At 36.5% G+C, this 25,089-nt stretch overlaps 2 protein-coding genes across 4 annotated transcripts in view; both read right to left on the minus strand.

Annotated features, from left to right (window-relative positions):
• The window catches only part of LOC100375477 (glycogen-binding subunit 76A-like), a 48,638-nt gene extending 36,052 nt beyond the window's left edge, over nucleotides 1-12,586 (minus strand). For 2 of the 3 annotated variants that reach the window (XM_085500341.1, XM_085500340.1), the window contains exon 1: nucleotides 11,759-12,586. In XM_085500341.1, coding sequence (XP_085356467.1) covers nucleotides 11,759-12,472 — 714 coding nt within the window. In that variant the 5' untranslated portion in view covers nucleotides 12,473-12,586. The remainder of the gene's footprint in view (nucleotides 1-11,758) is intronic. The other variant, XM_078010478.2, reaches the window with a different exon arrangement.
• Nucleotides 12,587-20,774: 8,188 nt separating this feature from the next.
• Nucleotides 20,775-24,232, minus strand: LOC102807841 (glycogen-binding subunit 76A-like). The gene has a single exon (XM_006818200.3). The coding sequence runs from the start codon at nucleotides 24,036-24,038 to the stop codon at nucleotides 23,247-23,249; it is 792 nt and encodes a 263-aa protein (XP_006818263.1). The 5' UTR covers nucleotides 24,039-24,232; the 3' UTR covers nucleotides 20,775-23,246.
• Nucleotides 24,233-25,089: the final 857 nt, after the last annotated feature.

The raw sequence follows: 25,089 nt of genomic DNA on the forward strand, positions 1-25,089 counted from the left end.
TCCCCTTGTCATGCCCAATTAAACAATTGATTCCCCCAACATCGGTTCATATGGATGGCCACGAATGACGGCTACTGTGAAACAATGCAGACCGGACAATGTTGGGCACTTTTTATTTTTCAAATATTGATTGAATATTTGATACAACCTAGAGTTTGATAGGTCATGGTATTTTTCACAGCAATGTTAGGGAGAAAGTGCCTGCAGATGCGGTTGGGGATAGGCGAAGCACAGAAAATGAACAAAAAGCACAGAAGAAAATGTGAAAGACAAAACATTAACTGACTCGCGATTAGGGAGAAAAAGTACTATGCTGAGTTCTACTGTACTATACAAAACATATTACAAGTCATAAATACATGTATAGCAAGTGAGACTCTAATTGTGATAACAATAGGCCAGCCACCAATGAGCAGCAGTGAAAAGAATATCAGAATAAGCATCCTCAATGTAATCAATTTCCTGATGAGGCTAACAGCAACAGTTTAGAGGAGAAAGATGCACTGCTGCAAGTAAAGTTGCGTAAACATGAGTGCAAGCAAGAACATGGTGGTATTGTTAAAACAAGTGTGAAACCAGGCAGACACAGCCCCAAACTATAGAACGTATAGAAAGGCAATCTTTTTTCCTCAGGCGATAAAACGTTTACAAATATAACTGGGTCTGTGTATATCAGATCAATGTCGGAACTATAAGTGATATATAAAAAGGTTGGAATTGGTTTTTGGTGAATTAGAAACTGGTGAAATCACAAAGTGAAAGTGTTAAAGTACATAGTTGAATGTGGGGTAAACAGTTCATGACTGCAGTCTCCAACCTAAAGGGTTCATGGGATATAAGTGAACCCATATATGAACTGATGAGACAGCAGTTCTTTCATGGACTGATTACTGTGAATGTGGGTACAGATTTGGTGCGTCTTGTTGACCAAGGGATGTCATACAGTAAGTTGTTCACAAAGGCAATAGATTTGGTGATTCGTGCAGAATGGTTTTTACCACTGATTCGAAGAGTTTAGCAGATATGTATGAAGAAAAGGAAGAGTGGTTTGAATAGTTTCTTAAAAATGCAATCATCCCATTCAAACTTAATAATGCCAAAACTACTTGTCAAAAAGCGTTAAAGAACGCTTTAGGAAGATATAATATGGATAGATCATATATGTGATTGTATTTTCGAAAACGCTTTAAGAACATATGAACCACTTCCAAGAAGTTTGAGAGAAGCCAACCTGAACATAAAAAGAGTTAACTATTCAGTGGTCATGTGAAGTATTTGGGACACAAAGATCCAGAATATTCAGCCATATTGAATCTGCCACATCAACTAACAGTAGTTTAACTGACAAAGATGCAAAAGATTGAACTCCGAAGGCAGACAGACTAACTTTGAAATGATTGATGAAATTTTGAACACCTCCAGTTTATACAAAATTGTACACAGATGCCAATACTATAGGAATATGAGCTGCATTATGCCAGGTCCATGAAACTGCCAGGTCCAAGCAAAGCAAAGCTAGATGCGTACAATACGATGATGGGTACAATATAAAATTACAAAATTAGAAGGCATAATATACTAACATTAGTTCATGACACTATTGGGTATTCACTATAATACCTTATGCTCAGAAGTGAAGCATTATATGCCCTATTTGGGATACAAGCTGAAGGCAATTTAGGTTGAATGGATTTCTAAGAACATCAAATTAGCCGCATGGACAAATAAGAAATCCCAAGACAAAAACAAACTTATATATGATGAGAAGGTTAGAAAAGTCGTATTGAAACAATAAGACTGGGTTTAGATGAAGAACGTTAATCAGCAAGATAGATAGGAGAAAGGAACACCTATATATGATTGCGTGTGTAATTACACCACCAAAAGCCTTGATATGTGATAACACTAGATTAGGGTGTCAATGGAAATGAAATTAGGAATATGTTTGGATCATTTATTGATTGCAAAGACCAGTATCCGCTGTAGGAGAGACTAATTATTATATATTTTTTCTACATGAATTTGGGGTTTTATTTGTGTAAATTGGCATTTTGAAACATATTCAGCAGTCCGAATTTACCCGACAAGTAGTGCACATTCCAGATTCTGTATTCAAATCCCAGGAACGCTCACCAAAGAACATATGCATATATGAGAAAGGCGCATGACATTTCCGCTAACAAAATATATACAGAAGTAAAAAAGGAAATGTTTTTTTGAAGCTGACCCAACGACTAATCTTAATAAACTAAATTATGAGCTGTTCTTTGTATAACACTTACAGAAAACAAGGATACTAGAATCTGATGGTGAATGTTCTTGACACCAAATAGACATTTTTGATGTTATACTCAAAGTGAAGGCAGAATCTGTAGTCGCCATTTTTATACTATTAAATAGCAACTATAGTGTAAACATTGCATATCCTTAGTTGTTTTTTTATAAACATATAAAGGTGTCTAAAAAATACCATTGATTTTTTCAAAAGATAAAAGCTACTCAATGTCGAATATTGAATAATTGAATTGTAGGTATTAGTGGTTGATTGGTTCATAAATTTGTTCCAAAATCTAATCAGGTCACAAAGTATTCGCATTCCAAATTGCACCCCAATCCACATATGACAATTGAATCGTAACATTGGCACACACACAAACACCACTGCTTATTCCCAAAAAACCACACAAGAACGTGAAAGTACGTTTTGGCGTCCTCATATTTTAGATCCTCTTGACAATGGTGGAAGTGGTGTGATGCGTTCAAGTGTTTATAATGCAGTGTGTGATCACTTTGTATTTTAACCATGTTTATTCAAATGCTCATGTCCACCCTTAAACAGAGCATTCGATATTATAAATACCCTAGTTGTATAAATTTACATACGCTGCCTGCATGTATATATTTATTTTCACATGAGTTCCAATTTCAAGTGCCAATTTCAGGTGCTTATAACGTAGATTGTTGCCTACATTGTTGCTTAATTTGCTCAAAATAAATTGGCAGCTAGTGTTAATTTGCATATTTATTCATGTTGATGATCCCGAATCCTAGGAAGATATTGGGGTCTGAATACATGGAAATGGGTGTGCAATTGTATTAGGAGGGTGAAAAACAGTCCGGATAACAGTTAGATAGCTGCAAAAACAAAAAAGGAAGGAGCGTGCTAATGAGAAAACTGCAGAAGAAAGCTACCAGATTTATAAGTGTTTGCAATGCGATGTATATGACCCAGAGACTCTTGGAAAGTAGCTTTTAGTGCCAAACTATCAGGGGTCCTAGCTATACACCACACCTTGCGTACCAGTGAAACTAGGAATAGAGTTGAACTTGCTCTGCTAACTGCATATAACCTTAAGTGATAACCTTAAGTGTAGTTTCGTCAGGGAAGCCCATGAACATGAAAAAACAATACGTAATGAGATTAGTAGGCTATTTGAAAAAAATGGATAGAGCCTTCTGGCATGACCCAAGTAAAAAAGCGAGGCTGCTGATGTGTAGTTAAACACTACAGGGGTTAAATACTAAAGGGAGGGTCCTAGAAATCACAATCTAACATGTCTTCTGTAAAGGCTGTATGCCTTAGTTTTAAATTTGCATTATAGCGCATTCTATTGGCAAATGTTGTCATTCTTGACAGGTGCTTTTAGCTGCGTCAGAAGTAACTACTGTGCTGATGCTTTGTAAATTTAGACATTATTAGAGAGGCAACGCAAGCACAGAGGTACGCAATAATTTTTGTGAAGATTCTGAGACTTTGATTATGTGTATTTTGTTTTCACAAATTTTAATGGTAAAGAATTTGAAAAGTGACATGTCTGCCATTATGTGTTTACGCATACGAACAATAAGTCCAAAAGTGTAATTAACCCAGGTTGCTGTGAATTTACATTTTCAACTGTATTTAGAACAGTAAAATTTTTTTATTCTCACTGATGCAACACATCGATAGTTTTGTTATTTTTACTGCTTTTCTGATTATTATCTATATAAGTTTTACCCGAATTGTGAATCTTGAATTATGAATCATGCTTTATGAAATGTGAATCCATTGTATACAAATGTAGAATTTGATCACTCATGGATGTTTGTGTACTGAATGTTAGAATGCTGGAAATATCTAGTAGTTATGGAAGGAAAGTAAGAGTGAATGCTAGAGGCAGAGAGACGTTATAGCAGGTAATAGTAACGACCCATGATCCATCAAAACAATATTAGGTTGGGGTGTTAATGGGATAATAAATCATTCAGATGATAATGAAGAATCCATACCTGCAGACTTAAATTACATTAACATATTATAGTTAGGGTCTGTCAACAGTGTAATTTGTGAGAACAGAGGAAAGAAGATGTCCCTTTGTGTACAGAATGCAGACAAAGAAGATTAGATCGGTCCAGGTTAATCATATGTTTGAAAAAAAGACTAATGATAAAGTGTCAGTTCAAGAAATTAACAAAGATGCAAGATGGATTCCATCCAAGCGCCCTGATGGCTACTTCAAAATCCCACTTCCACTTTCAAACAAGAAGATTTGAGACTATCAAGTAATAGACCAATGGCTGTGAAGCGTTAGGGAAGACTGGGTACAAAACTTCTAAATGACAAACAGTATAAGGAAGATATCTATAGGTGATATATTAAACAAAGGGTGTGCAGAAAGAGTACCTGTTGATGAATTTAAATGAGCAGATCAACATGTATGATATATTCCACACCATGGTGTGTATCATTGGAAGAAGCCTGGTAAACTAAAAACAGTCTTTGACTGTAGTGTGGATTATCAAAGAGAAACACTGAAATGAATACTTACTCCAAGGTCCAGACCTGATAAACAATCTCACAGGAGTTCTTTGTTGCTTTAGACAAGTGCAATTAGCATTCACAAGGGATATTTAAGGAATGTTCAATCAAGTGGGAGTAAATTTGAAGGATTGTGACTACCTCAGATTTGTGTGGTGGAAAAAGGATAATCTCACTGAAGAACTTGTTGAATATCTGTCACAAGGTTTGCTATGATATACATGTTGGGTTAAATTTAGTGTTTGGAAAAAAGGTACTATACTATAATACAGCCAGAGGTAGGATTATTTCACAGCCGAGCTAGTAGATTTTGACACACTTCGAAACTCCATTCACAAGAGACGCGTGACATACGTGTGCCGGATATTCATTGTAACCACCTGTTAAATGATTAGCAAGAATGATGGTGCTGGGTGAATTTTGTAAGCGGATTTCAACTATGTTTAGTTGTCATGACAATGATACCAGGTGGGGGATGTTATAAAAGGTCAAAGTAGATGCAGCCGCAAACGGAAAAGACACTACGAAACGAGGCAGCAGCAGCAGCCAGAGCCAGCCTTGTGATGTGAGTTAACGTGGGAGAATAAGTCCATCTCTACATGGTGAGCCGGTTACTCGCCTAGTTAATGGACTTGACTTGTTTCCTATGTGCAGTTCTACTGACCTTCTGTGTTCGACATGACTTCTACAAAGTATTCTACGAGAAACCAGGCCCAGGTAGCAACATTTCTACTATAGCCCGACAGAAGCCGGTAATTATCACGCTCGTTACACACACATTAGGGAAGGGACCATTGGCTGTTTTTTTAATGTTATTTTTGGTAGTTATTTGTGTAATTTATTGGCGGAATTATTGTATTCTTATTTGAAATTGTAATAGCATTAGTTTTATTGTATTTTATAACGTCCTGTTTCTTGCTTCGAAGTTTTGCGCGCCTGTCGGCGCAGTTAAGTAGTTGCGTCGTTACATAAATAAGGTCTTGCCCATTGTGATCCATCCCGGTTTGAGGTTGAGTATATGGGTTACCTATGGGACGCAACTGCTTTATTCTGTCCTGACATGTGGTTAATTTTTCCTATTGTACAGTGAATTCATATTTCTCTGTGTACTATTGATATCATAAAACAGCTGTAGAATTAAAACATCCTTTACGTTATTACTGTGCATCTCATTGTGTGCGAGTGGGTCTGGTATGATAATAATTTATACAGGGGACAACCAACTAATCAGTACGGCGTTAAAGAACCCACAACACAAGGTGAAGGCGTGCCTCTTATATTTGTGGTCAGATGCTAGCCTACCCTGTGGAGCTGAAATGATATGGAGCATTATGTACTTGTTTAAACACCAGAGCTGTACACATCAAAATATCAAAGTCATTAAATATAGATACATGTCTGAAGGCATATATGTGGTTTGTTTGTCAATGTAACACAGTTCGATCGTCATCGAAGATGCTACCAAGATAACAACTTTGTTGCTGCTAAAGGAGAATTGGTGGCTGTATCAGCAGTAATGGAGAGACAGTGAAACAATTATTGCTGAAGGACAGCTGTGACAAGATGAATGTCCCACACACATGGGAGGAGTGTGGGAGAGAATGATCAGATCGACAAGTAAAGCTCTGTCATCTCTACTGACAGTAGGCAGTTTCATGCTTGGTCACCAGTTATTCTCAACCCTAATGCTTGAGACAGAAGCCATAGTAAATAGTCAACCTTTCACATATATTGATTTAGTTTGGCTGGTGCACTATAATCTCTCTCAAAGATCGTTCTACCACCATCAGGCATAATCCATAAAGAGGATGTATATTGTCACTGTCATTGGAGATGTGTATAGTACTTTGCCAATAAGTTTTGGAGCCGTTTTTACCCATTTCATAAGAGCCCGAAAAGTGGATACCAGACAAATTTTCAGAAGGATGATGTCGTAATCCTCCTGGATGGTAAAAAGAATGGGACTTCGATCAAGAATTTGTATACATATATAGGATTTGATCACACAAAGATGTTTGTGTACAAGCATTAGTGTATACTTTACGGATGGATAAACATGGTAAGATGAAGTGATTAGTGGCAACCCTGCAACATGTTTTGATATTGCCTCTAACAACTGCCACATCTTCACAATAACTCAAGGTTGGTGCAAGCCCAACCGCCAACAAGTGGTTGATAATAACAGTACCCAGCATTGTAATAAACAAAGGGTTCACATTAAAAAAAAATGTCGTGTAGCTAAAAATGCATTTGGTAATCCATTAAGAGTGGTATCATGCATTCAATGTAGCCCTAATTCTAATTCACCAATTTAAAGGCCCTGCTTTAAATAACTCGATTGAGACACAGTCTATGGATGTAACGAAATAGTTACAGCCAAGACACATAGAGGGAAAAATGGGTGTGGACTCTGCAGGGATCGCTACATGCCAGTTGTAAAAACTGGGATTAACAACGGTATGGTAACAGTGCTGGGAGATTATCCTCCTGTACCTGGAAGTGCCCATAGGAGGATCCACCCCATAGGGCAGGGGGTGTGAAAATCTGGAAATCTGACTCAGCAAAGGCATACTCTAGTGGGTGAAACAGTGTGGTTACAAGGAGTAGGTTTGTGCACAGGTCAAAGCCTGTAGTATCTGAGTCTGTGATGGATTTGAGACAGTGTCATTAGGAAATACATGTGTTATGGAACAGAAAGTACAAGCCAAACATAGGGAGATATACAAAAAGGATTTTGACAAGAAAGCTAGACCTATAATACTCAAAGAGGGTGACCAGGTACTAGTACTATCTCCCATAGCTCCTAATAAGTTGAAAATGTGGGGGCAGGGACCATATGAAGTTTAAGTACAGGTTAGTTCAGTAGAATATAGAATCGAAATGGGTGGAAAATTAAAGTTATATCATATTAAGATGTTAATCATTATGAGGTGAGCCTAACATAGGGGCTGATTATTTGAGGTGAAGTACTGAATAAAAGTGTTAATAATAGAAAATAATGATCGGCTAGATTTTTTCATCATATGCTACTATCACTAACTTGAAGGGAAAGTGTGCTTGGAATTATAAGACTATTGTTAGACTTATTGTGTTATATTTGATGTGAATTGGATAAAATTGTTATGTTAATCCTTTTAATGGTTCCATCTTAGCAGAGATTTTACGATGTACAGTCTTGGGGTAAGTGTACAGTCTTATCTTTTGGTAAGGCGAGTTATTGTATTAATCAAAACTATACATTGAAATTGAGAATACCTAAGATTACAGACGTACACAATGTATATTACATTCATTCTCGAACTATCTAGTATCTAGTTGATGATGGAAGGACTCGACAAATGTATTTATAGAAAGAAAGTATATGGAAACGGTATGGCTGAACTGATTGGCTGATTTTCTCATTAAACCTATAGAAACTATCGCCTTTATAGGGTACTGTGTTCGAATAAACATACACGCGTATATAAATTTACTGAGGTAATTGATGTGTCTGGGAAGGATGTCGACCGTATACGGAAGGTAGTATGAACTGGTGATCTTTTTTCGGATGGTGACATCGGGAAAACGAAGCCAAGCCAGAAAATAGAGTACATACAGTAAAATGGTTGTCCATGGTGTTGGCTAAACGACTAAGCCCAGAGAGGAAACAAGGGAACTCAGGTCCTGTGTTTATGTCTTAATCTGTCAGAGTCTATCTGGCCGGGTTTCTCTGAGTCTCTCTAAAGTAACATGTCTTTTTATAAGGTAAATCACGTGATACATTGATACATCACATGACTCAAAACAACTTTTATGACAGGACAGTGATTCAATACACCCGCATAAATCTCCAGAAAAATACATTGAATGAAAATATCTAGTGGCCCAGCTGTGGTGATTTTTTTTTCAGTTAAAAAAAATTGGAAAATTAGTTTTGTGAAAGGTGGGGTGAACGCGAAACCGCCACAGTCTGGTTTTATTTTCAGCGAATCTGTTGCTATTATTTATTCATGATATGCAGTGACATCACTGAACGGATACAGAAAAGAAGTGGGGGCGTTATAAATAGTAATTCGTTTGTTATGATTGACGATCGAGAAACTTGAAAGAAAGTCTTCAGGTTAAGGTTAACTGGATATAGTTTTAAAGGTCAAATTATTTTGATTGGATAAAGTTCTTGCCTGTCATTCTGCTCATTAACATAAAAACTAGTATGAAAACACACTAGTTCCTGCTTTCACCACAGAGTCTGGGTGATTTCGCGGTTACAGATACGCTTGATATTGTTTCAATACAAGCGTCACCCGTGGGAGTCAGACAACGCTCATGATGGGTGTCCGTATGAGCGATATGACAGTACCTACGAGCAGGTGGATACGGGCAGGAGCATGCGGCACATGATCTGATTAAAGCGGGGGAGTCGTCACCTGCGCATGCGTCAGATGGCCATAGCGTGTCATTGTTTACAATCACGCGTCTACCCATGAGCCTTTGCTTTTTTAGCGTGTGTTGTTATCGTCGCTTGGGAGTCAATTCCTGCGCGTGCGCAGGTTACGACCCTCCCGCTTTAAACTACGACTTTGTTTAGATACCGCTCATTGGTGGATTGGACAACACCTTGTGTACATGTTTGTCGCATACGACTTGTTTACCACTTCTGTGTGACTGAGAATGTTCTAGAACCATACTGTGTCTGGGTGGAATTTTTAGATGTTGGTTGAATAGGTAATAGGACACTGTAGAAGGCAATAGAAGGTAATGGAACATTCTAGAAATTTGTAGTAAGTTCCAGACTCATTATGTATGCTGATGTAATGGTCTATTTATAGACAGTGTGGGTAAATATAGGGGAGTTGTTCAGCACTGAGATCAAATCGGAGATCTCGTTGAATTGTATTGGAGTTTAAGTATCTAGTTATTGGAGTAGTGGAGTTTTACCGCGTTATTGTACTTGATGTTTGCAGAGTATAATAATACCAGTACCAGTTGAAACCTCATCTGTTGGCTCCGTGTTCCTATTTTATCATCGCCGCCAGGGAAGTCTTTTGTTACTGTTGCCATTTTGGTATTTGAACCATCACACCTGTACTATACCAATTACGGTAATATTACGTTGCGTGTGACAATGTTGTTTAGCAATGGCTTGTCGCTATATAAACTAGAGCGTGATGTTACGTGTGATTGATTTTCCATTTGACATTTATGTTTCACGTAATGTTGAAACAAACTCTACGTAATGTGCATGTCTGTGTTCAGCGAACTGTCTACGACGTTTGTCTGTGTGCGACTACTCTTCGTCGCTGCGTCTGAGGCAGTGGATCACGACGGTTGACATCCTGAAGAACAATTGGTAACGTGAAATATAATATACCAAATCTTGGTGGTGGATGTATTATAACGAAAAATATTATTCTGAGAGAACTGTTTATAGTTGAAAATAATTTAGTGAGAATTGTGAGATCTATATTTATTATACGTTTTCAACAGACACAGTTATAAATTTTATTGTTTAATGTTTGTTTTTAATTTAACATGTGCACAAAATGATGCGTATGTTTGTATATAGTAAATGTTCATATAATTTATTTGAACGTGTCCCTTGTATCTATGCTTGAACTGGTCTATGTAATAATTTAAACGTACGTTTTAGCGACTTTTTATTCAGGAACCGTATAGTCATATTATGCGCCAGGTCAGAAGATAATAGTGACAGTGCATGACGAAAACTGTGATATAGCAGACTATTGAAAATAAGGTTGATTTCGTAGAGCAAGGGCCACTCACTTTATAATACAAAGCGAAGGAACGACATGATATACTACACGTTACTATACAGACCACTGAGACGTCAGTGGCGGATCCAGAGGGGGGGGGCAGGGGGCCATGCCCCCCCAAACGCATGACGATTCATATCATCTGGATTACTAGTACGCATAGCTTCTCTGCGATTTTCGTTCCGTATATCTTAAGCGAAGCTTCCCCCCCCCCCCAATACATTTTGCTGGATCCGCCACTGTGAGACGTTAATGTTATGACACGAGTACACATATATTATCGAGTAATGAATGCGACATTGAGTCTAATCATGTATATTTAAACAGTCGTGTATGTTTAATGATAATTAATTTCAAAGACGGTGAGCAGACATATACTTTATATTTCAGATATGTATTATTCGATATGCATTCTACTAAGGAAAATTGTCGTGTTAAACAGTGCCGTAGACATGACTGATGACATGTTATGTTATTTTTCATGAAATTATGAATTAGTTGCATTTCTCTCGCTTATTTAGATGATTTGATTTGTTTAGTTCGAGGTTTGACGATTGAATATAATTTTACGAAGGGTGGTTTTGATAATGTTCTTGAGTTAGATCCAATGACTGACAATTTATAAATATTTTCACGCAATTGTAGGGTACAATATTATTTGAAAACCTGAACGGAAAACTTATTTCATGAACACACTACAGCGGGATAACAAGGTCAAACATTACCTTACTTTGATTTCAGCTTTGTGAATTCTGATTGAAATCTAAATTACAGACATATATACGAACATGAAATTCGAACTCACAACACAGCAATGATTGAGTTCGATGCAAATGTGTTCTATTAAAAAATATAAACAAAACTGACGAAATCCCACAAACAAATAAAAATAAAAGGACACAACAAGAAACCAGTTCTTATAATATTTCCTGAATGTTGCTAGTTTAATATAATATTTACTAGTAGGTAGTGGGGGGGGGGTAATATCACGGCTGAGATTCACGTGTGAGTGCGCCAATGACGACGTATAAGGGCGATGAAATGTCACTGTAAGTCATTGCACCCATCGCATTATGCACATATCAGTTCTATTTTTCTTTGATTTTGTAAAAAATGTCAAAACATTACATCAAGATATTATATATTAGTTCTGGTATTTGAATAGAAGATTCATATTTAAAAATAAAACTTAATTATAATCACTTACCTTGTTATAGTAACACAAGGTAGCAATGTTTGGGTGATGCTTAGTTTTCTTGAAACACTCAAACACATAGTTCTTTTTATTGTTATTGTCCCAGTATGTACCCCCGCTCGCCTCGAACGATATTGCCAGCTCTATGCGGTCCCCGGTCTCAAAAGATCTTGGGGGCGTGATACCGAACGCGAATCTGTCAGTTGGACCATCGCAGGAGCCCTTTATATAACACGCCTGGATGTCGTAGAAATTCTTCCATCCATTGGCAGTAAAGCGTACTTTAACTGTTTTATGAAAAGCGATGTTAGCCACTCGTACCGTCCCTACTATCGTCAGATCAGCAATCGCTACGTTTTCTAGGCATACTTTCTGGTTTTTGACGTTATCTAGGAATTCGGTGTCGGTACTTGAAATTGAAAAGCATGCCGTTAAGTACTTCTGCTCAGGATACTGATCCAAAAGGTGAACTTGCTTTTGTTGTTCACCTTGATCAGTCGCATGGCTTTTCGGATTTTCCAGTATTGTATGTTTTTTTTCCGGGCATAAAGTCGACTCCGGGATTAACTGCAACTGCTTACATGGAAAACTCTCGAAATTGCCCCGGGCACGGAATGGTTTGGTCCGACGTGGTTTTGGTTGGTGGCCGTATGGCGCTGTCGACCACTGATTCGAGAAGGCGCCGACGAGATTCTTGAAACATCCTTCCGGCGTGCATTCCGGCATTGCTGCAATCGGGAACAGATTTCGGGAATATATGCAATCGTGTCTCTCCGAATCAGACTACCTCCACGGCCTTAGCACCAACTGTATAAATACCCTCGCTATGACCTTCCTCGTCCCAATAACAGCTGATGACGCAGACGCAGTAGTATCAAAACAATACTGATCTGAGCATTATTATTCAAACTACGCAATACATGTAATTTACTTTCAAGTCACATTATAAACTGATATAAGTCGTTGGCGAACATCTACGTTTTTTACATTGTGCCATCATTAACAACTGTCAAATATTTCCGAATTTGCTATTTTCTTGTAAGGTTATATTTCAGAATTGAAAGCAATGCATATATAATTAGTTGTCTCGTCTGTATGAAGTAAGGCTCATACATTTCCTACATATTTTATTTCAGAATATTATAACACATTATACTGATATTCCTCTAATGCTATCTAATGTATCCATTAACGATGAAATTAATGTCAAAATGTTCGTATAAATGTTATTTTGAAACATCAATCGAATAAAGTTGACTTTATAAGAGTATGCTTCGTTGAAGCAAAAACGTTCAATCGAGTTATCTGTGTGTCATGGCGACCACGACAATGTACTAGTATATAATACTAAAGAACCTACAAAGTGACGACAATTTTGCATGTTTTTTTTGGCCTTTTAATCGTCTGAAATCATCTCAGACGGAAGATGTGAATGACGTAAATGGCGTAAAACACGAATCGATGGACTATTCTACAAACAAATAAAACTGACGATCCGGACTAAACTGGACTGAACTAGTTTCTGTTATTATAAATACGTGAACATAAAATTGTGTTTTTCAATTCACCAAACACGCGTTCTTAAACCTACTGGACCCAGTCTAGAATTTAATAATAACAAAATTAAAAAAAAATATACCAGCAATCTCAAAATATGTTTATTATACTGGGGCATTTATAGTGGAGATACATAAAACCTTATTATGAAGAATAATAAATTTGTAAACAGGCACTCCATATACAGCTTACGAGTATGTGCATGGTTTTAGGGGTGGGCGGAATGGAGCGGACTAAATTAGCACCCCCTTCCAACGTCTCTCATACACAGTATACTACTTTTCTCTGTGTGTGCATTTACCACTTCACATGTACCATGGATGATGCGAGTCTGAGGTGTAAATTCGAGAGCACACAGAAATCAGAGAACCTGCAAATGCAATTGCTAATTTGATAAACTGAAAACACAAATGAACTGTATCAAACCGAAAAACCCATCCGTCTATTATAAATCAGAAAGTAAACGAGAAAAATACGGAACAAGTTTACAATTGGGGGCGCTCTTATTCTGATAAGAATAAAATATCAATTTGCTCAATTCGTATTGTATATTGAGGTGGCTCACAACATGGCATTTTGTAAAACCATTTTTACAATTAATTTACATTTTGAAAACGCATTTTTATAATCCTTTTTTGATAACCATTTTCGGTTCTGAAATCGATTTTAAAACCCCACTTTCGTTTCTCTGTTCTGTTTTTATTTTAAAAAAACAATTGTTAAAAGCCATTTTCGTTTTTAAAATCAGTTTTCAATTTTAAAATCTATTTCCGTTTTTAAAATTCACTTTGAAGCAAATTTTTCATCAGAATGTACTGAAAAACCACTGTTGTTTCCGCCTATCGCATCAACTTTAACATAATAATTGTTTTTAATGAGATTCTCATTTTATTCGATTTGTGTTTTCAATCTCATTTCAACTTTAATTTTAAAAATTCATTTTAACTTTTTGACCTGTAACCTCGCCCTCTGACCTCACACCACGTGACTAGAAATTGTAAATCGGCAGTTTTTTTCTATTTCTACCAGCGACGTTTCCATGGTAAGACTTCTTTACCTAAGTTCTTCTACAGGCTATAATCTATTTAGCCATGGTTTCACGGCATTTTGGGGGTGATTGGGTTCATAGAGGGTTCATCTGTCGCCTCACACTGTGGAAATTAGTCAGAAAGGTTGCAAACTTTGATAGATCCGTGTATAAGTTGGAAAGTTAGTTAGTTGGAAAATTGGGTTGCCAACTTTGGTGGGACCGTGTATAAGCTGGAAATTTAGTTCGTTGGAAAGTTGGGTTGCCACCTATGGTGGGACCGCGTATATGTTGCAAAGATGGTAAGTTGGAAAATTGGGTTGCTAACTTTGGTGGGACCGTGTATATGTTGCAAAATTAGTAAGTTGGACAACTGGTCGCCAACTTTGGTAATACCGTGTATATGTTGCAAAATTAGTAAGTTGGACAACTGGGTTGCCAACTTTGGTGATACCGTGTATATGTTGCAAATTTAGTTAGTTGGAAAATTGGGTTGCAAACTTTAGTGGGACTGTGTATAAGTTGGAAAGTTAGTGAGTTAGTTATTTGTGCAACTGGGTTGCCACCTGTGGTGGGACCGCGTATATGTTGCAAAGATGGTAAGTTGGAAAATTGGGTTGCTAACTTTGGTGGGACCGTGTATATGTTGCAAAATTAGTAAGTTGGAAAATTGGGTTCCCAACTTTTGTGGGACTGTGTATAAGTTGGAAAGTTAGTTAGAGGGAAAGTTGGTTTGCCAACTTTGGTGGGACCGTCTATAAGTTGGAAAGTTAGTTAGTTGGGAAATTGGGTTACCAACTTTGGTGGGACCGTCTATAAGTTGGAAAGTTAGTTCGTTGGAAAGTTGGGTTGCAAACTTTGGTGGGACCGTGTTTAAGTTGGAAAGTTAGTTAGTTGGGGAATTGGGTTGCCAACTTTGGTGGGACCGTCTATAAGTTGGAAAGTTAGTTCGTTGGAAAGTTGGGTTGTAAACTTTGGTGGGACCGTGTATAAGTTGGAAGGTTAGTTAGTTGGGAAATTAGGTTACCAACTTTGGTGGGACCGTCTATAAGTTGGAAAGTTAGTTAGTTGGGAAATTGGGTTGCAAACTTTGGTGGGACCGTGTATAAGTTGGAATGTTAGTTGGAGGGAAAGTTGGTTTGCCAAATTTGGTGGGACCGTGTATTGGTTGGAAAATTTGGTAGCCAACTTTGCTGGGACCTTGCATAAGTTGTAAATTTAGTTAGTTGGAAAATTGGGTTGCCAACTTTGGTGGGACCGTGTTTAAGTTCGAAAGTTCCTTTGAAGGAAAGTTGGGTTGCTAACTTTGTGAAACCGTGTATTAGTTGGAAAATTGGGTTACCAACTTTGGTGGGACCGTGTATATGTTATAAAGTTAGTTAATTGGAAAATTGGGTTGCCAACTTTGGTGGGACCGTGTATAAGCTGGAAAGTTAGTTCGTTGGAAAGTTGGGTTGCCACCTTTTGTGGGACCGCGTATATGTTGCAAAGTTAGTACATGTAAGTTGGGAAATTGGGTTGCCAACTTTAGGGGAGCGTGCATAAGTTGTAAAGTTAGTTAGTTGAAGAATTGGGTTCCCAACTTTTGTGGGACCGTGTATAAGTTGGAAAGTTAATTAGTTGGAAAATTGGGTTGCCACCTTTGGTGGGACCGCGTATATGTTGCAAAATTAGTAAGTTGGATAATTGGGTTGCCAACTTTAGTGGGACCGTGTATAAGTTGAAATGTTAGTTAGAGGAAAAGTTGGTTTGCCAACTTTGGTGGGACCGTGTTTAAGTTCGAAAGTCCTTTGAAGGAAAGTTGGGTTGCTAACTTTGTGAAACCGTGTATTAGTTGGAAAATTGGGTTACCAACTTTGGTGGGACCGTGTATATGTCGCAAATTTAGTTAGTTAGTTGGAAAATTGGGTTGCCAAATTTGGTGGACTGTATATAAGTTGGAAAGTTAGTTCGTTGTAACGTTGGGCTGCCAAATTTAGTGGGACCGTGTATATGTTGCAAATTTAGTTAGTTGGAAAATTGGGTTGCAAACTTTAGTGGGACTGTGTATAAGTTGGAAAGTTAGTGAGTTAGTTATTTGTGCAACTGGGTTGCCACCTGTGGTGGGACCGCGTATATGTTGCAAAGATGGTAAGTTGGAAAATTGGGTTGCTAACTTTGGTGGGATCGTGTATATGTTGCAAAATTAGTAAGTTGGAAAATTGGGTTTCCAACTTTTGTGGGACTGTGTATAAGTTGGAAAGTTAGTTAGAGGAAAAGTTGGTTTGCCAACTTTGGTGGGACTGTGTATAAGTTGGAAAGTTAGTTAGTTGGAAAATTAGGTTTCCAATCTTTTGTGGAACCGTCTATAAGTTGGAAAGTTAGTAAATTGGAAAATTGGATTGCCAACTTTGGTGAGACCGTGTATAAGTTAGAAAGATAGTTAACTGGAAATTTGGGTTGCCAACTTTGGTGGGACCTTGATTAAGTTGGAAAGTTAGTTAGTTTGAAAGTTGGTTTACAAACAAGTAGTTGTGTATTGTGTGATGGTTATTATTCGAGTGTGCATATTAATTTCTTTTAATATTACAGAGTTTCTAATGTATATCACATCCTTTTTTAAACCTAGGAAATACTATTTTGATTAGGCAGTGTAGTAGCGTTTGTTGAACCTAGAAAATACTATTTTGATTAGGTAGTGTAGTAGAGTTTGTTGAACCTAGAAAATACTATTTTGATTTGGGAGTGTAGCAGAGTTTGTTGAACCTGGAAAATACTATTTTGATTAGGTAGTGTAGTAGAGTTTGTTGAACCTAGAAAATAGTATTTTGATTAGAGAGTGTAGTAAAACTTGTTGAACCTAGAAAATACTATTTTGATTTGGTAATGTAGTAGAGTTTGTTGAATCTGGAAAATACTATTTTGATTAGGTAGTGTAGTAGAGTTTGTTGAACCTAGAAAATAGTATTTTGATTAGAGAGTGTAGTAAAACTTGTTGAACCTGGAAAATACTATTTTGATTAGGTAGTGTAGTAGAGTTTGTTGAACCTAGAAAGTACTATTTTGATTAGGTAGTGTTGTAAAACTTGTTGAACCTAGAAAATACTATTTTGATTTGGTAATATAGTAAAGTTTTTTGAACCTAGACAAATATATTTTGATTAGGTAGTTTAGTATAGTTTGTTAAACTAGAAAATACTATTTTGATTAGGTAGTGTAGTAGAGTTTGTTAAACCTAGAAAATACTATTTTTAATAGGTAGTTTAGTATAGTTTGTTAAACTAGAAAATACTATTTTGATTAGGTAGTGTAGTAGAGTTTGTTAAACCTAGAAAATACTATTTTTAATAGGTAGTTTAGTATAGTTTGTTAAACTAGAAAATACTATTTTGATTAGGTAGTGTAGTAGAGTTTGTTGAACCTAAAAAATACTATTTTGAATAGGTGGTTTAGTATAGTTTGTTAAACTAGAAAATACTATTTTGATTAGGTAGTGTAGTAGAGTTTGTTGAACCTAGAAAATACTATTTTGATTAGGTAGTGTAGTAGAGTTTGTTGAACCTAGAAAATACTATTTGATTAGGTAGTGTAGCAGAGTTTGTTGAACCTGGAAAATACTATTTTGAATAGGTGGTTTAGTATAGTTTGTTAAACTAGAAAATACTATTTTGATTAGGTAGTGTAGTAGAGTTTGTTGAACCTAGGAAATACTATTTTGAATAGGTAGTGTAGTATAGTTTGTTAAACTAGAAAATACTATTTTGATTAGGTAGTGTAGTAGAGTTTGTTGAACCTAGAAAATACTATTTTGATTAGGTAGTGTAGTAGAGTTTGTTGAACCTAGAAAATACTATTTTGATTAGGTAGTGTAGCAGAGTTTGTTGAACCTGGAAAATACTATTTTGAATAGGTGGTTTAGTATAGTTTGTTAAACTAGAAAATACTATTTTGATTAGGTAGTGTAGTAGAGTTTGTTGAACCTAGGAAATACTATTTTGAATAGGTAGTGTAGTAGAGTTTGTTGAACCTAGAAAATACTATTTTGATTAGGTAGTGTAGCAGAGTTTGTTGAACCTGGAAAATACTATTTTGATTAGGTAGTGTAGTAGAGTTTGTTGAACCTAGAAAATACTATTTTGATTAGGTAGTGTATTAGAGTTTGTTGAACCTAGAAAGTACTATTTTGATTTGGTAATGTAGTAGAGTTTGTTGAACCTAGAAAATACTATTTTGAATAGGTGGTTTAGTATAGTTTGTTGAACTAGAAAATACTATTTTGATTAGGTAGTGTAGTAGATTTTGTTGAACCTAGAAAATACTATTTTGATTAGGTAGTGTAGTAGAGTTTGTTGAACCTAGAAAATACTATTTTGAATAGGTAGTGTAGTAGAGTTTGTTGAACCTAGAAAATACTATTTTGAATAGGTAGTGTAGTAGAGTTTGTTGAACCTAGAAAATACTATTTTGAATAGGTGGTTTAGTATAGTTTGTTAAACTAGAAAATACTATTTTGATTAGGTAGTGTAGTAGAGTTTGTTGAACCTAGAAAATACTATTTTTGAATAGGTGGTTTAGTATAGTTTGTTGAACTAGAAAATACTATTTTGATTAGGTAGTGTAGTAGATTTTGTTGAACCTAGAAAATACTATTTTGAATAGGTAGTGTAGTAGAGTTTGTTGAACCTAGAAAATACTATTTTGAATAGATAGTTTAGTATAGTTTGTTAATTTAAAACTGGAAAATACTATTTTGAATAGGTAGTTTAGTATAGTTTGTTAAACTGGAAAATACTATTTTGAATAGGTAGTGTAGTAGAGTTTGTTGAACCTAGAAAATTCTATTTTGATTAGATAGTGTAGTAAAGTTTGTTGAACCTAGAAAATACTATTTTGAATAGGTAGTGTAGTAGAGTTTGTTAAACTAGAAAATACTATTTTGAATAGGTGGTTTAGTATAGTTTGTTAAACTAGAAAATACTATTTTGATTAGATAGTGTAGTAGAGTTTGTTGAACCTAGAAAATACTATTTTCAATAGGTAGTTTAGTATAGTTTGTTAAACTGGAAAATACTATTTTGATTAGATAGTGTAGTAGAGTTTGTTGAATCTAGAAAATTCTATTTTGATTAGATAGTGTAGTAGAGTTTGTTGAACCTAGAAAATATTATTTTGAATAGGTAGTTTAGTATAGTTTGTTAAACTGGAAAATATTATTTTGATTAGATAGTGTAGTAGAGTTTATTGAATCTAGAAAATACTATTTTGATTAGATAGTGTAGTAGAGTTTGTTAAACTAGATAAGACTATTTTGATTTGGTAGTGTAGTAGAGATTGTTGAAACAAGAAACTACTATTTGATTATATATTGTAGTATTGTTTGTTAAACCTAGAAAATACTACAGGAAAATGAAAATTTGTAGTGTACGCTGTTGCTTCATGAAATGTTATATTAAGAAATATAACATAAATTGGAATATTTAGTATGAGTGTTCATTCATAGAGTTTATGCGCGTCTTTGGCATGTCTTTTCGCTTTTACATGTATGGGTATACTCTAACGGGGTGCAGTGTGTTATGGAACACCCGTTGAGTGACCTAATACAGGAGTGTGAATGAGCTAGAAAATGTTGCTGCCCTCATGGCTTGACAACGTTAGTGTTTATTCTGCATAATCTCACGAAATATACAAGTTTATATTTTGACAGTCAGAATAAGATTATTTGCATATAACAACACACTGATATGATATAATATTTTAAATATGTATTCTAAGGCAAACATGTAATGCATGATTCAAAAGCTTTTATTTTTGCAATGACAAGAGATTAATCATAATAAAACTAATTAAAGCTCATTGTAATGTACATGTATATTTAATATTTTTGTATACCCCTACTTTGTGATTCCCTCATGCCAGTACGAATTGTTTTTCGAATGCACCTCCAAAAATCCACCGATCCCTTCACATAAGTTTCTGAAAGCAGCCTAACTTCGGGAAATACTGTACCATTGGCAATTGAGGAAGTTGAGAAAACAAAAGCTAACTTTTCTAATTTGATTTCCAGCTTCTTCACTCGCATATATTTCGCATATCATTTCACTGAGACTACATGGACTATCCCCACGTACGTCACCAAATTCGCTCGATCGTTCGAGGTCGACTACACGGTTATTGAATAAATAATGCATCTTTAGAACAGTTTCCGATTTCATCTGAGGTTCACGTACCACATTCTGAGTGTACATGTGTCAGGTGTGTAACTGTATTTGCATTATGAAGGGCGCCATCTAGAAAATTACAATTGTTCACTCGTTTGTCAGTATATCCGGACGAACTCTGCATCGTTCATTCGAGAATTTGGTAGCAAGTGTTCTGCTTCGATTAATAGGTTGAACGAATTCCACAACACGCATGCTACATGCTCGTATCAATCACATTTATAAAAGGTTAATATTACGTCAGAAATTATTGCCAAATGATTTCATGAAGTGTTTATTACAATTTTCTACAACATATTGTATTATCAAAACATACATTTGCACAACTATGTGTCAGTTTCTCGTACTCATTCAATATCGTACATGCTGCTGTCCAAATAAGGTCAGGTCACTTCCATATTTGGACACGACCGAGACATATATGGACATGGTAGCAATCAACACTCAGTGACGGATGATGTAATATTGTAAATTTAGTACCGAGATGTTTAAAAAATTACAATATATGATGAAATATAGTTTTAAAATTATTTCAGATTGTCGACATATGAAAATATGCCTTCAGATGTATTACATTTTAACTGAGTTAGTAATATAAATGTAAATAATTCATAAAAAATGTATATATCGTCATGTAGTTTATACTCTATATGGGTTTGAAACATTCCATGTTCTGGTCTAAGGCATGTTGCCGAAATATTAACATGACTATAACAAATACACCTTACAAATGATTAGAAATATCCTATAATATATATATATATATATATATGCGGGAACTGAATCATTCAAGTTGGGTGCCCTTATATCGAGGCTAGCGGAAACTATCAGGCAACTTTGGGCACGTTGAAACGTGAGCAATAGTCAACTTTGTAAATAAACGGTTATTCGCCAGCAGTGTTAGCAATAGGATTATGAGTCCCACATTCACATAGTCATTTTTAACGATTTGTACTTAATCTATACGAACGCGCAAAGCTTATTGTTACATTCACTTGAAAATATTCTCAAATTCCACTTCAGTCATTTGTTGTAGATGAAAAAATATATATATTTTTGCATAATTTTATCCATATAGCTGGGAGCTGTGTGGTGGAACGCAATATGTCTAGCATGTTGAACCTTGACATGATTACCACAAAAAGGCACAAAAAATACCAAAAAAATTAAAAATACGTAGGTAAGGAAAATTTGTGAGAATGATACATCTCACTACGAAAACCAACAATGTACACCGGGTTTTCTTTAAAGCGTGAATTTGTTTATAAGCTTTTTTTTTATAAATGTTTATATATTCCAAATGAACAATCACAAACCTTAGCGGATGAATACCGTTCGTATAGAACTCCACTGTGGTTAGTTAACCTTTAACCTCTCCTTTGAAACTGGTTTGCTTTCGCAGTTTAACGTTCTGTGCCATACGATAATGGTACGACTTGTACTCGAATTCTTTAAAATTTGTCTCAACGAACAAATCACTGATTTCACGCGTTTTAAACAAATTTTATGAATTCTACTTTTGCGTTCATGGCAGTAAATTTGACGAAATCTCACAATTATACACGGTAATGAATTACCGAATTATTTCTACATCCAATGAAAAAAACCTTCTTCCAATTTAAACGAAGCGAGAGGATATTTCGGAACAAATGTTTATAAATGTCCTTAAACACATTCACGCCTTCGTGAAACCCAGAGTAATGTACACAAAATCAAAATACAAATGATCATTCAAAACACAATTTTATGATCAGTTTCTCAGTGCTCACAATATGCGTCAATCTGTTATACGTTCCCCTCCATAAAACATAAATTTAACAACTCTAATTCATTAATTTAAAATTACAGTTGTCGAAACCATGGCATGAGGTTGTCTCATGTAAGTGGTTGCACAGAACAGGACTGAGCAGAGCTATCCGTGTTAATCTGATGTCATCCCATTGTCGGTCAGCACCAAATCACAGCTGGTCGTTTTATGGGACAAACCTCGCTTAAACATTTGTATTAACTGTTTTTGAAATGCAAGTACACCTTGATGGAAAGCATCGCACATTGACACTAAATGTCAGTTTACTAGTCCAGTCAATTTATCGACAAATCGTGCATAACCTGGCACTAATTGCATAAAATCTGTTCATGGTAACAGATCTCGTCAACGGTTGGTCAGATAGTAATGCCACAAGCCGTCACCTGTACTTTCATTTCTAAAATTAGAGAAGTTGAATGGCAATTACATAACCAATGACTAGAGAAAAAAAAACTGCTCTTTTGAAAGCAAATACTGAGAAATAACATGTTTTTGTTTTTTTAACAGCTTTCCCTTACATCGATTTTGTTATATCTATGATATGTTGCTGATTTTTGACTTGTTACAATGAACATACTTCCTTTTGTAATAAGTGCCATGTTTAAATGCATTTTGACTGGACTATAAGAATCAGCTGCATAACTACTCTCATAACAACACTATACTAACAACTTACTCTGAATAAAAGCATAATCACGAAAATTGCTTGCTAGTTATTAATCCGATTAGTTATTACATTTGTGTACATAGACGACGGAGACAATTCCGTACCAGTTACCAAGTCAAGTGGGTGATGAGTTCGTGCTAGCAGTTGTACTGGACTACAAAACGTTATTGAATAGTTTTATCTGAATTCAAGTTGCAATGAGTATCGTAGGGGTTACGCCTAGTATCCGGAAACATAGTGACATTTTACACAAAGTGATGCCACCATCTGTCACGGTAATCGTTGGGACAAGCAGTTTTCGCGTAGCAAGCCACGATATAATTCGACTGGTTGTTGTTGTCCCAATATTCTTGACCATTCAGCCGGTAAAATACAGCGAATTCCAAGCGCGTGCCAACGGTGAAATTATTTGGTAGCGATAAACTGAACGAGAACTGGTCGGTAGCCCCATCACATGAGTTCTGAACATAATTGGTCGGAATATCGTAATATTTTTTCCAGTTATCAGTGGTGAAACGCACGTTAACGTGTTTAACGTAGGCAGTGTTGGCGACTCGTATGGTCCCCAATATCGTCATGTCTTCGGCGACAACTAGACTCTCCAAGCATACTTTCTGATCGTTTACTCGCTGTAGAAATCCGGCGAGAGCACCAGGTTGCGGGAAACACGCTGCTAGGTATCTGTATTCGTCTTGTAGTGGCGTATCCATGTTGTTATGTCGAAGGCACGTGTTGTTTGATGAAACGGGACATGTCGGGGAGCTCGCCTCCCCCAAGTCATCAAAGGCGACACGTACGCTTTCTGCCAGGTCATCAGCTTCATCAGCTTCGTCAGCAAAACGCACTTGCTTTTTTTCCGTTGGCGTTCCTGGTGGTGTCTTTCCCGGACTTTTTAAGCAACTACCAGATGGTCTTCTCGACAACACTGGGGTTTCATCCTGGTTATTTTCGGACGTGCGAGGGCTAGCTTCCAATTCACTGCCGTCCAAACAATGCCAGTCAGCACATACATCGGTTACGTTTGGATTCTTCTTCATTATGACACACGGGAAAGCAAACCAGACATGAACCCACAACAAGTAACACTACCGCTCTCGGTGCCAGTGAACAGCAAACGCCGGGCACAGTTCACCAAGAGCTGGCGACGACCCATTGTGGACAAGTCTGTCGCTGACACATTCGTACTGTCGTTGCGATAACCAGTCTAAAGAGGATTTCTGTTTACATGTATACCTCGTGACGTCACATGACAGCTTTACGTGCCAACTGGCCTAAGCATAATGACGACACCAAATACACGTTTACTGTCAGTGAAATATCACTCTAATATATTCAGCTTTTTAATTAAATTAGTTGCCACATTTCTATGGAATAAACCATATGCTGGAATGCGAGATAAACCAGGCCTGATCCCCAAATAGCAGTAGTATCTGCGCCTGCTACGTGGTATCAACACATCATTATCTATGCATTGAGGTCAAAAATGAGACGGAACGTCATGTGACTGCATGACGTAAATAAAGTCGCTGGGTTTGGGCTTCCCTATTTGTGGTTTCTCGATTCGAGGCTATAAATAACAGCACTGGTTCAAACAAGTCCTGTATACCTGATACCTAGAATAGTCTAGTTGGTTGTCACGTGGTGCTTACACATGCACAAACATAAACACCATACTCGACTCATAAGCGGAGGTTGGCGACCCTTAAAAATTGGCCTCATGATTTAAAATGAGGTTTTTACGATAGACTTCTATCAATGTAACCAAAGTAGCAACAATGTTTCCAATTTAGTCTTTGTTTTGCGCGTTCAATCCATTCCATCGATATCGATCGTAGTGATGGCCGAGGATATCTGATAGAGGGAAGTTGTGCAACCAAATTTGCCCAGTTCGCAGTTTTTCGACAATAAAAAAATAACTAAGACAAAAACTCACGGTCACACATTATTCTCTATCAATATACCTCCCAAAATAGGGACATTTCTACTAATTCTTGTGTTTTTTCGACGTTTCTGCGAAAGTAGAACATTCCGGAGGGGGTCTTTGGCAACGACCGCAAACGTATCGTGTCCAGCCACTGGTTGGCCAAA

Source organism: Saccoglossus kowalevskii, chromosome 6 (assembly GCF_978046115.1).
Source record: "Saccoglossus kowalevskii chromosome 6, keSacKowa6.1, whole genome shotgun sequence".
In the NCBI taxonomy this organism is placed as follows: Eukaryota; Metazoa; Hemichordata; class Enteropneusta; family Harrimaniidae; genus Saccoglossus; species Saccoglossus kowalevskii.

What these genes read in the sequence shown, in the direction of transcription:
- LOC102807841 (XM_006818200.3), bottom strand. Translation starts at nt 24,038, where the DNA reads ATGAAGAAGAATCCAAACGTAACCGATGTATGTGCTGACTGGCATTGT.